The 16,880-nt window shown below is 33.7% G+C and overlaps 1 protein-coding gene across 3 annotated transcripts; it reads right to left on the reverse strand.

The window, feature by feature from the left end:
- Positions 1 to 2,036: 2,036 nt before the first annotated feature.
- LOC140981837 (uncharacterized) lies at positions 2,037 to 11,209 on the reverse strand. 3 transcript variants are annotated; one of them, XM_073448321.1, is made up of 14 exons: positions 11,057 to 11,209; positions 10,344 to 10,442; positions 8,275 to 8,402; positions 8,025 to 8,178; positions 7,809 to 7,918; positions 7,324 to 7,407; positions 7,200 to 7,248; positions 6,967 to 7,058; positions 6,115 to 6,259; positions 5,697 to 5,779; positions 4,274 to 5,622; positions 3,772 to 3,882; positions 2,856 to 3,679; positions 2,037 to 2,462 (listed from the first exon to the last, which is right to left on the reverse strand). In XM_073448321.1, the coding sequence occupies exons 2-13, from the start codon at positions 10,434 to 10,436 to the stop codon at positions 3,114 to 3,116; spliced, it is 2,964 nt and encodes a 987-aa protein (XP_073304422.1). In that variant the 5' UTR covers positions 10,437 to 10,442; positions 11,057 to 11,209; the 3' UTR covers positions 2,037 to 2,462; positions 2,856 to 3,113. The 3 variants fall into 3 exon arrangements, with proteins under 3 accessions (XP_073304422.1, XP_073304420.1, XP_073304421.1); XM_073448319.1 differs by having other exon boundaries at positions 3,772 to 3,909; XM_073448320.1 differs by lacking the exon at positions 11,057 to 11,209 and adding an exon at positions 10,530 to 10,548 and having other exon boundaries at positions 3,772 to 3,909.
- Between the last annotated feature and the right edge of the window lie 5,671 nt (positions 11,210 to 16,880).

Raw genomic sequence — 16,880 nt, forward strand, 5'->3', positions numbered from 1 at the left:
GAAACATAAAACTCAATAAAACATTTTAACGTGCATCAAATAAACATGTAATAATTTAAAATAACACAAATCATAAATCATGCATCGTTAAAAATTGTTTTTTAAAAAATTATATAAGTAATTTAAAAATTTAATAAATACATGAGTTTTACGTGTACTGATTTTGAGCTCTACATTAACGTTTAATCGCTCGAAAACTTGAAGACCTTTGCGTAGAACGTGCACCGGAGAGACGGGGGATGAATTTTCTTGAAAGTTTTGAGAGATTTTCGAGTTTACTGCTAAAAACCCTACGAACTGGAGCTACTGAAGAGAGGGAAGGGGACGACTGAATTTAGGTTTAGGGTTAGGGTTTGATGGTGTAGGGTTTAAGTAGAAAATTCATGCATAAATGGGCCCTAATTAAAAATTAAATGAATTTAAAAGGGTTTTGGGCCCACTAAGCACTAAAATAAACTCATCAAGCCCAAACACACTTCCGAAAAATATTTCGTTTAGGTACGTTTTTGAAAATATTGTCCGCACCCTCAAAAAGTCTTTCGAATCGTTAAAATTTTCGTACCGCCTAAAAATATAACCCAACGAGTAAAAATACCCAACCAATACTCATTTCCAAAAATCATACTTAAATACACCATATATTACATAATTAAAAATAATTATTTAATAAAAACATTTTTCCTGCATATCCCCGGTCTCCGTTCCTCGTTCGAGCGCGAAATGCTACTTAAAACCCTAATGCCTGAAACTTTAAAGTAACCATGAAATAAACACTTATCAATGCAATAATCATGCGTTAAATGCATAAAATTCATTAAACACATATTTTAAATAAAAACCCTAGATTGCATGCATTCGGGTTACGTAGTTCGAATTTCCTAGACCTTACAATTCAACCACCCACTCAAGAGATAGTGTCAAACACAGATGGAAAGCATTAAAGAAAAGCTAAGGCAAGTTTTTGAAGTTCGGAATTCAAATCCGAAAGGACTTCTATAAATACGAAGACAGAAGGAAGATGAAAGCATCATTCAACCTCTTCATTTTCTTTCAAAACCATTGTAATATTTTCTAGTTTATGTGTGTTTTACTTCGACTGCTACTAGTAGCTAAATAAGTTCTTCTTCCTTTACAGGAAGTTACTATATAATAATAATTCGTTATGTTTGAATAAAAAGACCAAGGCTTTTGCCCCTATCATGTATTAGTTTCAAATCAAGCATTTTACTATACACCATGCGGTAGGAAACGAAACAGGATTGTGCTAAGTGCTATTGAAAGAATCTGCGTGAGGAACCATCTGTTGCGACTGCGTGGTTAAACTATGAGGAGCAGTCTGTAAAACCCGATGGATATAACCTGACAACACTCTGGTCAAAGAAGTAAACTGCTCAATTTATTAAACGAAAGCATTATGGGCCATTTAAAAAAAATAAAAAAAATCGATCATATGAACATAATATATAGGCTAGAAACTTTACGTAGTTGTATGTCTTGAAACTATACGCCTTTAAAAAAACAGGCTCAATAGATAAAACAATGTCACGTACCATAAAAGATATTTTTGGAAAATTTAAAAAATTAAGGAGTTTAAACAAAGATATGAGAGAATGGGGAATGAAAAAAAAGTTGAGAATGGAGATGGAGAGTGATTGTCAAGTTGCCCTATTTTCAACGACCGGAATAGTTGGATACACAAAATTTGAATCAGAAGAATTTCGAGAAATGACATATATTCACTATCAACAACCAAAACTCAGAAGTAAATCGTTTCACTTGTACTTTCACATTTGTAGTCATATGACAATTTATTCTAAAAGCTCCACATTTTTGGCCACAAGTCCAATCTAGTATATTAAATGAGAAAACTTCGTTTGGGAAATTCGCTTTTTAACAATCAATGGGTAAAAACAAATGCATGTGAGTACCAATTGGCTTGTTATTGTGTGCTACTAGAGATGGACATCTTCTGTGTAGACATATCCTTACCAAAATATTCTCTGCGCATTAACAAACATAATATTGAAGAAAAATCTGAAGATGAACGAGACGATTTCATATACTTTGAAACGGTAAAAATTACATCTACAAAAAAAAAAAAAAAAGACAACTACAGGACGAAGACAAACGACCAAATGGTAAGTTTCTTGTACAAACAAAGGTCTGAACTTTTATATTATAAGGACACATCTGAGACAAATAGTGTACATCGCTTGCAACTCTCCTGACTTCCATAACTTTGTACACGAAAAAAGTTATGTATATGAAACATCAACAGCCTTCTGTTCATAATTAACTAACATATATAAGCATATATTAGTAAAAGCAATCACCTTATCTGAAATAACTGATCTGATACTTCAGTCCAATGGAAACAAACGCTCAAAAACTTAAAAGGATCACGATGTATAGCATTTGGTTGCAGCCCCTCACTTTGAGCCTCAATCTTAAGCTCCTTTCACCTGCAAATTAGTCGTAAAACTAAGAATGAAATCTCCTTATTACTGAGTTGGAAGATTTTAATATGATCTTATTTATAAATGAAATGGGCAAGGTACAAAGTTGATCAATATTTAAACACGAAGAGGAAAAAGAAAGCATCGGTAAAACTCAAACACAAGTCAAAAAGTCAAGTGAAAATAATACTCAGTTTGCAAAGATTTAACTTGATCAAATTTTGCTAAAAAATGATGTCTCCACTCTTTAAAAAGAACATATATTTACTAATTTAGCACTAAGAGGTAAGAGACACCATTCGTTGCCCACGAATCGTACAAATGCAAGCAGAGGATCACTAACTAAAATTACAATTTAATAAAGTCGGGTGCAGTAAGAATAAACAGGTCAAAAAATACCTGTTGGTTTCCAGACATTGTATGGGAAGGTTTGATCTTTCACCAACCTGAAAGTTGCCCAGTAAGACTAATCACCGATCTCATCTGATCTCCTTGAATGGTAACATTCTTGGAACTTTCCGGTGCCTTTATGAGACAGGACACGAGAGCTAATTAATGGGTCATTTGCATTTTACACTTCACGCAAATTCATCTAAGTCACACGATAATCCTATTTCATCACCCATATAGTCACCAGCCAAGGAAAAAATAAGACACTTAAATCCCATAACTCCCGTTGTACATATTTCCAGAACTGGGCATGCGGATCTTTGAATCTTCATAACCACCATATAACTTATTAAATCCCAATCTCTCGTTTCTGAGAAGTTCTGCCATACCCAAATTATTAGCACCAGGACCCTCATTCCACCCATTCCATTGGCCATTAGAAGCTATTACATTTCTAGGCTGAGGGTGGGTAAACTGGGAAAATGGAGAGAAATTGTTGGACAGGGTTTGCTCCATAACCCTTGAACAAACTCCATAAGCATCAGCGATGGAGGAAAAACCATCCCCAAGTTCGTTAATTCTCTGGTTTGTGTGTGGAGGAGATCTTTGAAAAAGTGATTGGAGCCTTGCCTCCTCGAATGTATTCAATTGTGGAGAATAACTGGACCTTACATCTAGGACTGGACTGTTGATGCCACCTGGAAGTGTGCCATGGCGAACTTCCAAAATTGCAGGATCCATGAATTCAATATCACAGTTACTAAAAGTATTGCTACTTGGAGGTGTCTGCCACTGATTTCTTGAAAAAGAGGAGGTATCGAGTATATGATTTCCTGCACGATTTAGAACAAATAATAAACAAAAAGAAAGGTAAGTTATGAACCAAAAAAACAATCTTTAAATATGCTCACCCTAAAAAACTCACCTGATAATGCGCCCAAAATCTGATCTGCCCTTTCATATGATGAGAAACCTGGAGGTGGCGTTCTATTAGCAGCTGCAAATCCTGGAGGGGCGGATATCTGAGATCTTGAAACTGTTCGAAGAATTGGAAAAGAAGGAACTGGATGAGACAGCGAAAGAACTGAAAATGAGATAAATAGTCATCCAATCATTCATCTTAGTTCACTCAACATTACAAATCAGGTTCTTCAAGTAACATGTGAGAATACGGAAAATTCAGTAAGCATCTAGCCTCATCAATGTGAAAACCGTGTATACACTTCTCTATCCATCTTTATCACAATAACATGCATTGTTGTCTTAGTACTTGCTTAATTAGATGACGATCAAATGTGAACTACACGTTCTCAGTCGTACACGTTCTCAGTCGTTAAGTGAAATTTCATGACATAAAAAGTGCACTTAAAATAAAAGCCAAGTAAACTTATTAATGAACAAGAAAAAAAGAATAAGAGAGAACTTACCAGAAAGCTTATAATTGGAGATATGAGATTGATTGTTGGCAAAAACATCAGATTCGGTGCCGCCTAAAAAAGGAAAATGATTGCGAGCAGCAAACTTATTATTATCAAGATGCATGCTGTTGCTGTAAGGGACGTCATTGCCAAAAGGGCGCTGCTTGAAATCTCTTTCCAAAAAATCACTAGAAGGTCCAAAATGGGTTGCTTGGTTCGTGTCCTCTCTAGCAAATGAAAACCTTGATTGGTTGCTGTTCTGTATTTTCCATGAACCTGATACTCCAAAAGACCCTTGTGATTTATCAGTTTCACCCAACAATTTGGCAAGGTTTTGAGGTGATGTTAAAGATTCATCCAATGAATCAAAGTCCATGGACAAAATATTCGATATAATGCTGTTCTCCCCCATATTACCAGAACCAAAGGCCACTTCACCTTCATATCTCCTTAGCAGTAACCTTTTATCCTTGCTCAGAATTACATTAGGATATCCAACATCATTAGCATCGAGACTGTTGAGCTTGCTATAAAGATGCCCACCAGACGATTTTAAAGGAAAATTAGAAGCAGAAACTATCAAGTCATCATTTTTATCTACAACTTGCCCGCATAAATCAACACCGGTTGAACCATCACCAGAATTGAACACAGAAGGAACAGTAGAAAGCTTTGGCATATGAAACAAATTGAAAATATCTGATAGATGATTTATGCTGGCAGTAACCTCAGGATCCTTGAGTCTTTGGTTATCAAAAGACAAGTGGTCATCTTCTGTCTCACACAAGTTGACTTGTGTAGCTTGAGTGGGAATCCCCAAAACAAAGTCAGACAGGCCATCTGTGACACATAGGGCATTAGTCATATTTGCAGATCTTCCAGGTGCCTCAGAAGTCACCGCTTCTTTAATTAGCTCAGGATAGTTATGGACACCAATTGACAAAAAATCAGAGCACATGTTCTCAATATTTTCATCAGTAGCATCCATAGAATTGTTGTCAAAATCAGGGCCACAAGACTTTAGGGAAGAATCAACCAACTTCGAAAGATTACTGGATGACTTGGTTGTATCGACGCCATGCAGCTGCTGATTTAACTTAAGCACTGCAATGCTATCAGGTTTTGATTCTTTTTTAGCAGATACTAAATTTTCCAGCTTCGTTTTAGCTAGAGATACGGAGTCTTCTTCCATAGGAACCAACTTTTTCCCAGTATCGGTATGCAGTGAAGAAACCTGAATCATGCTTGCAACTTCAGCAGAAGATGTCACCAGACCATTACAAGTATCAGGTTTAAGTGGCCCACTGGAACAGAGTGTAATTGTAGGCAATGACTGATTATTGAAAGAACGAGTTCCCCTGGAAACACAACAGAATGCTAAGAGATAGAGAAAATTAGATGAAGAAACTATAGCCAAAGTACGACGACATACCACGATGCTCCAACTGGAAGAGCAGCAGATCTACCTGAGCTACTATTTGGTGGAGATACTACAGCACCACTAGCTGAATTTTGCTGCCCAGGGTGACCACAAATAAATCAGTTGGAAATATAGCATAGACGTACTTTAAATAATATATTTCAGGTCATAATTGCAGCAGGAACAGCCATCATCGATCATCAAAATCATCGACTAAACAGGTCAAATAATAAAGTCAATTGCTTGACAGACAGTAGTAACCAATATATCTAAAAACCAGCGATTTTGTCTGCATGGGCTGAATGCAGCAGACCCATGAGATATTCCCTCAGACAAAATAAAATAAATAAAAGTTGTGATACCATAAACAGAGCTGGTGAGCACCATTAGATGGAAAGCAAGTACTTTTGTTAAGAAAATAAGTTCTTACATTTGTACTTGTAGCAGTTCCGTTGATAAGCTTCCCTGTAAGGGTAGGGCTGTTATTGAAGTTCTCATCTGCCGGTGGTGGTAACACATTTCCTGAACGACGTTGCATACTGTTTGTGGCACCAGTAATTTGTTGAACTCTACTCCTTTAAAATCATGGTGTTAGTTAATAATTTAACTACAATAGCAGTAACGATAAAACTCACAGAAGATCATAAGAAAATAGGAAAAAGAAAAGGATATATTACACGAAAGAAATAGATTAGAGAATAATAATATTGTTAGAATTAACCTTGATGTACAAGAAAAATTAGAAAAGAGACCTAATGCCAAGTTAAAAACTTGTAAAACATAACCCAAAAATAATTTTCATAATCCGCATCAAGCCTAAATGAGAAATACAACGTTCAGAAATGCAATCTTGTGCTACACAAGCTCATTTTCAGAAAATCACAGGCATATCTCCAAATCAAAATGACAACTAAGAATTCAGTTAAGAAATTATTTTGAAACAAATGTCAGCTACTTGACAGATCAAACATTCCACCTTACAGAATAAATTTTAACAATCAGTTGAATTGGTTTTCTGCAATACAAATATTTACTCGACTGATTGTTTGTGCAATGTTTCATGAATCATTAAACTGACATGGTAGCCTCTGGAATGTGTAAAAAAAGTATCAAAATACGAAATTGCTCTAAATGTCTCTGTTTAAAGACAGAGACTTTTAATTCACATGAACATCACATAACAGATTCACACACGTGCACAAGATGCAAAAACAGAAACAAATGGTTCAAATAAATATGAAACGGGAAAGAAAGAGGAACAGAGCATCTGACATGGAAATACCTTGTGTAAGCTGATATTACTTCATCTTTAGTAAAGCTATCCTCTTGCGAACCAATTTCATGCAAATATAAACAATCAGGATTGCTGCAGGGCTGGCCAAAAGGTATAATTTTTCATTAGGAAAACTGGTAGATTCACCAATATGCTCATATTCTGAAAATATCTTCAAAGGACAATTCAGAAACCCAAGTGAAAAATTTTCCTATTTTGACTTGAATGGTAAACATATTTACCGTATTCCTCAGCCACGCATGACAATATTTAGTGGTTCCAAAGCATGCCCTGCAGTAATGGCTTTCAAAAAACTATAGGATGACAAAAAGCAATAAAAATACACAATTAAAGAATAACACTTACTTCAGAGGTTTACCATCCAAAATAAAACCATTTACTGACTGGATACAGCGAATGGCTTCTTCCTCCTTTGAGTATGTTATATATCTAGGCCAGGAAAAAAAGTAAAATGTTAATAACAAGACACAGAAAAGAGAGAATAATATGGTTTCTTACTGTAACCAGATATACTAAGAGACCTGACACCATACGAAGCCAGTGCTTCCAAACATATGAACAGTGGAATTTTAATCAAGTTCAAACTAAGATGATTGACTTCCTTTCTAGCAGAAGTACATAAGAATCTTTTAAATAAAATAAACATCATATCATTTCCACCAGAACTTGAGAGCAACAGTACCAGAGCCAACGTCATCCCACATCCTTCAAACATACAGAAAGAAGCTGCTCTGAACATAAAATAGCAAAAAATCCCAAAATATTTTTAAAAATTTCTAAAAAAAACAAACATTACAATTTAGGGTTTAGAGTGGTTATTTGGAACATACACACTGCATGTACTATTTGCAAAATGTTGTATGGCACCAGTGGCGGTTCGCGATATAGAAACCTTCAGCACCTTTCCATACTGACCAAAATATTCCTTCCGCTGAAGAAGCTGCCAAAATGAATATCAATATTATTAATAATACCGACAGAGAAACAACAGAAAATAAAACCTGGAGAAGACTCGCAACATAAAAGAAGACAAGGAAAATACTAACATCCTCATCTGCAAAATTATGTGGCAACCCAACCACATAGACGAGATTCCTTTGGATAACTCGTACACTACCCAGTTGCTTCCTTCCCTCGGAGGTTTTGCTCTTCCCCTTATGTGACTTCAGCTTTTTCTCCACGCTTATCTCTGAAACCAGCCTGTAATAACCATCAAATATATCAAATTAAGCATAGATCAACATAACTTAAATTTAGACACGTGAAAGGTATCATCACGAGCATCAACTCAATTACTTTTCACAATTTGCCGTCATTCCAACAATTTTTTCCTTGTTATAAGGAGTACGACATGCTGGACAGCGTCCTTCTGTCTCATCTTTCTCAGCCATATCTATTATGTGATGCCAGCACCAAACACAAATCTGAAACATAGAAAACATTCATAGCACCAAATGAGAAAACAATGATTTTTCCCCCAAAAGTCGCATTAAATAGAATATAAAAAAAGGTTTGAAAGCAAAATTGAGAACGTGAAAAAGAACACCTACCAGAGAAAGCAGACAAGAAATAGCAACTACTTTTCAAATTTCCACATAACAGGTTTCTGGAACACTAGCTTTAGCAGCGGTCACTTTAATAGCTATAGCATTATTAGAACTACAAAAACTTCCACCTACAAATTTTTCCTATATTCTTGCCTTAAACTGTCAAACTGCATTTTAAAGCACATATTACTTTTCATAACTGAAAAGACAACCATAGTGCACAGACTATAAGTAGTGTAAACATCCATTCAGAGATATCATAACCACACAGCTGATAACAACTCTGCCTATTCTCAAAGTTAAATGATTTCGGTCACCCTTCGGATGCAATAATTTCAAGACAGGTGCCACCATGACATATAGTGATGTAGTCCATGCCACAATCATGTGTTGAAAAAACAGCCAACCACAAATATCAAATAATAGCAAAAATGTGGTGGTCTTCAAGAGCAAGGTCATGACAAAATAAAACGTATTAAAGAAATAGCCACAAATGTGAATGCAAAATGAGAGATATCTACCTTGTACAGCTCAAGAACATTAGTACAATCAAATTTATTTTTAATTGTAACAGTTTAGAATATCAAATGGACAACTTATAACTTTAAAACGAGTTCCTCTACGGTAGGATAGATCTCCAAGAGCTTAGGGAGTTTTTGCAACCTCTAAAACGAGTTCCTCTACGGTAGGATAGAACTCCAAGAGCTTAGGGAGTGTTTGCAACCTCTGGTCACTTTTTTTTAGAGGTTGCAAACACTCCCTTAACAAGATCACTTGCACTTCTTCACAGATTGAGTGCAACTTACTCAAATAAACATGCAAGACTCATGAAAAAAGGTACGTTCAAGGCTGTAAGAACTAAGAAACATGCAAAAAAAACGCAAGGTTTTAAAATTCGCTAGACGCTAGTCGAACTCGAGCACCAGAACAGCGCCTAGGCGGGGACTAGGCGCCGCTAGACGGATTTCATGGTATCAACAATGTGAATCACATACTATAAATCAAACGCAATAACATCAAATTGAAAATGCGTTCAAAATTACACAACTAATAGAATATCACAAATTTACTTCACTTCTTCTCCATAATTTTCAACAACTTCTTCGTCATCAGGCACAAACTCAAAATCAACATTGTGTTGAAATGCAAAATCATCCTCGTGAAATCCTCACTCTAGATCGTAGATGAAGATGAAGTTTGGTGTATTAGGGAAAGCCGACAAATCGGATATCTTGTTAGACTTTGGTTCAGGGCCTACCTATAACAAATTATCTTTAATTTTTTTAATTAGGCTTCTAATTTAAATTAGAAGTACAAAAACTTTAAAAAAAACCCAAAAAAAACCTAAAAGCCCTGCTCATCTGCGGCGCCTAGGACGCAGTGGACGATTAGTCGGCGCCTAGGCATCCTTACCGCCTAGGCTGGCCGACTAGCATTTTTTCGCTGCGGTCGGCCGGTTTTTAGTGGCTAGGCGACCGTTTAGGCTGAATTTTAGAACACTGAAAATATATATATATGTTCATGTGCTCGCATCTCACACTCTCTCTCCTCAATTCCATAATTCTTCTATTTTTATTGATGCACGGGGAACTTGATTAATATGTTCATGTGCTCGATTGAAGCATCATTTGTATAGAATGTGAAACTCGATCATTAATAATTAATAAATAAAAAGTAAAAATCACGGGAAAAACTTAAACAATTGGTATTCTGGACCAGAATATAAAGCACAGGGTTTGCAAACATTCTAAAACTGATTCCATTGATGGAAAAACTTCATCTCTTTGTTCCACTTTTGTTATACGTGAGGGGATATACCTCGTAGCCGCACTTGCAAGGTTTTAAGTGCTGATCAGTTAAATCCATCTCCTCAGCACAGAGGGGACACGTCCTTTCGCCTCCTTCACTCATGGTTGCCTGAAAACAAATGTAAAGTTTAACTAGATAATTCCCAACTATTTCATTAGTATCTTTACATATTTCACAAGAATCAGAAAAATTTACCAATCAAAGCCGCTAAATTGAATGTGTTTCCACACCTATCACTCTAAACAAATGGACAAAACATAAACAAGACTAAAATCCCAGAAAATAATTTATTTCTTTTAAGCTAAAAAATTAACCAGAACACTAATTCAACTTAAGAATAAAATTCAATTTCACCAACCCTATCCAAAGTCAAACCTAAGAATCTTCACCCACGATCAGGGGCAGTGCATCCACCTTTCCAAAATCCATTTCACCGACGACTCGACCCAAAAATCGAAAAAAACCGACCAAAAATTGGACCGATGCAAAATTTCAGCTATATCCAGAAGAGAGCTATATAAAGAAAAATAAATCCAGCACAGAAAGACTCAAAATATTGAAATCAAATTCGAAACAGACACTTAAAAACAGCAACTCTACCTAAACCAATAATCAAATCAAGAAAAAAACCCAAAGGAAACTACTAAAGTCTCAGCTTTCCATCTCCAACATAAAATTAGGGATCGGGGTGAGGAATTTAGATAGGATATTCCAAGACTTACAGAAGATGATTGGATCGAGAAATGAGGTGAAGCGATGAAGAGATATAGGTGTGGATACAGAGAGAGAAAGAGAGCCACAAAGACTGAAACTAGAGAGAGATCGAGCGAGCAAGAGAGAGAAGCAATGAAATGGATGATGGGCCATATATGCTTTGGATAAACGGGTCGGGTTTGGAGTTACTTCTAATTTTTTTTTTTTTTTTTTTTTTTTTTTTTTTTTTTTTNACTTCTAATTTTATTATTGGATTACATATATACATTTGTTATAAATTAATTCGCACAAAGGTGATTCGACATAAAATCACCATTTGATAAAACCATTGGTTGATAAATTTATGGAGACTTAAGTTTTGTCTCATCATATTATTGACAGGAAAATTTAATAGGAAAAAATTTGAACAGAAGAAAATAATACAATAATAAATATTTACGATTGAATGTCTTTTGAATGATGGATAAACATCTTTCAAACTTTATTAGGAAAAATTCAACAAGAAAAAATTTCATGAAAGGAAAAGTGTACGACATATCTGATTATTTGTTAACATCTTCATTAAAACTTTTTTTTAATGAAATATTGATGTGAGTCAAAAGTATCACAAATAATAGAATTTAGAGAAACTGAGTTTTCAGATATATTAAAATATAAAAACTCCTTATACGAATGCTAACGATAGTATTTGAATTAAAAAAAAGTAAAATATTATCTAATCAAGATTTTGATTTAATTAGGAAACGAAACAATATAATTCTAAGTGAATGAAAATATTAGGATAAACCAAATAAACTTAAAGATATTTATAGAGTTGTCTAATAGTTTAAGATAAAGAGAAACCTCTTAATCCCCTATTTGCATCATTCTCTCAGGTTGGAAGAATTCGTCCTCGAATGTGGATCCCTATTAGGACATGTGGACTAGAACAAATCGGTGTATTCAACAATTTATTTTGTACTTAACTGTATACGGTCAAGGGGAGGGTCAATATTGTCAAATTTGAGTTGGACCTTGTTATCGAAAAGGCCCCCGCTTTGCAGCACTTGGAAAAACGGACGCACGATGGCTAATGGTATTTGTGGAGTGGAAAAAGTTAAAGGCGACAACAATCAGCAATGTGAAGGTGAGAGGTGAGGCTATATTGTTGAACAATTAGTTCATGTCTGTTAAAGTAGGTGTCTAGCAAGTCAACTTGTGGTTTGGATTTTATTAACACTTATGTAAAAAATAAATTTTATTTTAATAATATTTTACAGTTTTATCCAATTATGACACTTACTTTAACTCAATAATCATACAAATTGCATAGATAAAGTTTTTTAATATTTTATAGATATCATGATGTATGCCTCTCAACGTAATATCATGAAATTTATTAGGAAGCATTCACATATATTCTAAATATGTTCCTAATCGGTTCAGAGCAAGACATGTGCTTTAGGGAAAATGTGTTTTCCTAGTTTTATATATGATGTCACTATTATTACTCAAAGATATATCACATCGTTATCGAATTCATTTGCGACTCTCGATATATCAATGATTGCAGATTCGATCGGGATATATCAGTTGAAAGGACCGTATTGTACGCTAAAAACAACTTAATGTTGTCGATGGGTACAATCAGACTTGATTTCTGACATTATTGATCAAGGGGTTGATGAAAAAAATGAGACTAATTAGGGTAAGTCCGAATAGGAGTTGAGATAGTCAAATTCAAGTAGTTGAATTTGATTACTATGGTTTGATGAAGATCGAATATATTGCTTATACCTAATTAAGTTAGTAGAGTAGAAATATCTGTTTTAGTGAAGGAGTTCACAAAACTGACAGCTGCCAAAAAAGAATTAGTGAAAATTTTTGTAATTCGAAATTTTCATTTTTCATTATATGAACGAGATTTATACCTTAGATACATCGGCCTATCTGATCGTTGATTGAGGTTATAATAAGTTCACAATTATTTATTTAGTAAATTTAGAATCTATTAAATAATAATATTAGTAGTGGTGACTACTATATACAAGATTCTCATTGAACATTCTAGAAGAGTTTATAATAGATTAATTGGGTAACTATATATATATATATATTATTGTACTATTAAAAGTTGATAATGATTTAATTATGTATAGGATTTAAAAGAGTAGAGAATTCATACATGCAATATTTTGAATAATAAAATTACTGTATCCTTATTCAAGTAGGATTTCTTATTAGTTCAGTAATTAAAACTTATAAATATTTCATCAAAAGTTATATGAAAATACATAATTTTTGCACCCCACCAAATTTTTTCTCCTTCTCTCCTCCACACATAGAGTTTCGGCCACCCTATATTTCGATGGAAAAATTTCAGCCGACACTCTTCCACTGTGTCGCCGCATTGTTGTCGGATTTATGAAATTTCGACGATCCAATCTCGATGCAAACTTCGTTTATATATCTAGTGTGATCTATACGAAGAAAAAAATTTCTGATCGTAGACTTGATTTGACGATCGAAGAAGGAGGAAGATCCGTTCGTAAGCATTTACAAGAAGGGCTATATCTACTTATAAACTATAATAGTTGGAGCTAGCGATAAATATACAAAGGTAAATCAAATATAAATGTTTTATTAATAGTTTAAATCATACGATGCTCAAGAAACATTTTGAACATCAAAACAAAAATTTTTAAAACTTCGTTGCTCCTTGAATGTTGTTTAAACAGTGTAGAGGGGGCATAGGGATTTTAAACTTCCGTTGCGCCTTTTGATTTTTCAAAATTTTTGGGCCAAATTGATATTTTATGAAAATTTAATCAAATTCGCTATTGAAAAGTAATTTTGTTAAAATTATGGAATTTTTATTATAAAATAAATATTTTGAATTGGATTTTAGTTATTTATAGTAAACATTGTTCACGATAAATTTAATAATTAATGAATTAATTGAAGTTAACTTATTAATTTATTTCTATATTTGATTTATTGAAAATATTTGATATTATGGATTTAATACAATATATGATATCATATGGAAAATGATGATTGAGAACCATAACCAATTTGCTATGTGTATGTTAGGATATTTTACATGTTGTGTTTTGAATTATTTGATAATTATTTAAAAGTAGGTATGGTTTATGATCTCTTCTCACCCCTTAAATTTGTATCATATTGTGCTATCAAAATTTAATGTAAATATTAGATTTAGTGAGAGATCAATATATGAAAATGGTGGGCACATATCCTCAAAAGTTTTGAATATCGAAGACATGTAAAATATTGGAAGTTTATGTAATATTGTATTTGTATTCCTACATTTACCTAATCTTGGACATGGATCCATATATTACTCATATGGATCAATTAATTCTCAGTTCTCGATCATCTTTTATTATTTATAATGTATTGACTATTATAAATAATAAGTATGTGTGTTATGATTAATATAATAACATTAGTTACATGTATCCTACAAACATACAAACAAACATGACACGAGATTTTAAAATCAATGATTAGACAAATTTTCAAAATTAAAGTCCCTTATTTTTTATAAGATTCAAAATTTAAATCAAGCCCATTAAAACGGGAATTAAAGGAAAGTTTAATATTTCCTTGTCTTCCATCCAGTGGTTGCATGATGAACGCTACCGGAGGTTAGTGTCTAGCTCATATTATTGGGAAAGCCTTAGCACTGGAAAGATGTGACTTCTAGTGACATACTTGATATGAACTACATGGAGCTCCCTTGACTTTGTCTCATATTATTGGGGGATCTCATGACAACCGTTCATTAAGGTTCAACATTGATGGTTTGAGCTTGACACGTGAAGAGAAAGAAGATCATATTATTGGGCCATCTTCAAACGTGAGGCACAAATACATAAGGGTTGCAATTGAACTCTATCTTTTGGAAATTATGATTGATTGATATTTTTCGAGTTGGGTCTTGCGTACTCACTAAGAAAATTGGATTTCTCGTTTTTATCAGAGGATGACGAAAATGTCAAAATAGTGGGAGGCGATTTATAAAAATAAAAGTTCATATTTTATGTCTTATAAATATTATATTTACGATTCCATCACGTAATCCATTTATGTTATTGTTTATTAAAACAAACTAATTGAACTCTAATTTTCAAAATTGACTGAGAAAATTAGTTTTGAATTCCGAGAAAATTGTATACACACTAATGTCAGTCTTGTTGAATTGGCGAAACATGCGAGATGGTGAGACCATAATATGCAAGCTAATATGTAATATGCTCGTTTCTATGTCAAATGAATTTTTGACACGATTTGAGGTAATAATGAGTACTTCTGATGTTTGTAGCACATGCAAAAATATTATAGTGCCGAAAATCCAATAATGATGCATATTACTTTCAAGGAGCTCATGACTACACGCATGCAAGATAGGGCTCCGGCCAATGAGCATGGTGTGCATATGATTGGGTATATTGAGAAGGACGTGAGCCTGAAACTGATGATTATCAAAGAGTTACGAGATGGCATCATCATGTTGTCAATCTATTACTCATTTGACAGGTTCGTGGTGAATTTCAACATGAATAAGATAGAAGCTAGCCTTGAAGAACTAGTCAATATGTTTACGACTTACAAGGCCGCCATAAATAAGGAAAATGTTATTTTCTTAGTGGGCTTCTTGTCAAAGACAAAAAATGGCTCACAAGGTAAGGGAAAGAAAAACAAGCCCAATTAGAGACAAGCTCCAAAGGATACTGAAACGTCCACTACAAGTTTTTTTTTAAAATGTACTAGAAATCTTTTTTCCTAATACTCTCAGCCGAAATACTATGCTTATATGTATAAATATTTTTGCTATTAAAATACCAACCAACCTATTATATAAAATCCAAAAGAATGCAATTCAAAACATGAAATCGTGAATCGTCAACCAAACCTAAATTTAACATTTTTCAAAATAAAGCATAAACATCCTAATCTCTCAAAATCCCTCCAAAGCATACAAGTCACAAAATCTCTAACGTATATTTAAATCATAAACATAATTTTGCGGAAACTAGCGACGGTCCTCGGGTTGTGTGCACCTTAAGTCATGATTATTTATTTTAAACTCAGAAGTTTAATTTTATCTTTTCGGATAAATACGCGAGGCCGGACTGAAGTTTGGAGAATTGAGATAAGATTAATAATAAGAAAATACTCCTAAATTTAATTTAAGCAAAGGAATAATTTATTTTAATGGTAAAAAATGTTTTTAAGATTTATTTAAATTAATTGGATTTAAGTTATTAAATAAGTTCTTTTATGTCCAATATTTAATTAAAGCCTAAATTAAAATGTGTAACCAATTGGGATAAAATTAATCTAGGCCTAATATATTCAAGAAATTTAAACCTAACATTTTAACAATTTATTTAAGACCAAGCCATGCCATGCAAGATTTTTATCCTAATTTGGTTTGTTAATTCACTAAAAAAAATATATAATGGATGTTTAAAACCTTAAGAATTAAAAATACAAGATCTAATCAATATTATACCATGCAAAATTTTTAGCAAATTCGGTCAACCCATAAATCAATTCAAATATGTTTGGCAACTCTCCATTCAAGTCACCCTTCAATGGCCCTTCATGGTATAATAATTCCTTCACCTTTAACTCACCAATAATTGGTAATTCAACCACCATTATTCACCAAATTTCTCTCAACCCACTAATCTAGCATATCAATCCCTTTCATTTCCTGAAGAAAGAAGAGAAACAATTCATTTGCCATTCAAGCTCCTCACTTGTAACCTCCATCTAAATGCATTTCATGACTCATTAATCACCCCTTGTAACCTTCACCTT

The sequence above is a fragment of the Primulina huaijiensis genome, chromosome 7 (genome assembly GCF_012295235.1).
Source record: "Primulina huaijiensis isolate GDHJ02 chromosome 7, ASM1229523v2, whole genome shotgun sequence".
In the NCBI taxonomy this organism is placed as follows: domain Eukaryota; kingdom Viridiplantae; phylum Streptophyta; class Magnoliopsida; order Lamiales; family Gesneriaceae; genus Primulina; species Primulina huaijiensis.

Coding starts and splice junctions, on each gene's coding strand:
- LOC140981837 (XM_073448319.1), bottom strand. CDS start 10,436: ATGAGTGAAGGAGGCGAAAGGACGTGTCCCCTCTGTGCTGAGGAGATG. Junction 6,260..6,966: donor GTAATATCAGCTTACACAAG/GTATTTCCATGT, acceptor ATGATTTTAAAG/GAGTAGAGTTCAACAAATTA. Junction 3,910..4,273: donor CTCCAATTATAAGCTTTCTG/GTAAGTTCTCTC, acceptor TGTCTCATCCAG/TTCCTTCTTTTCCAATTCTT.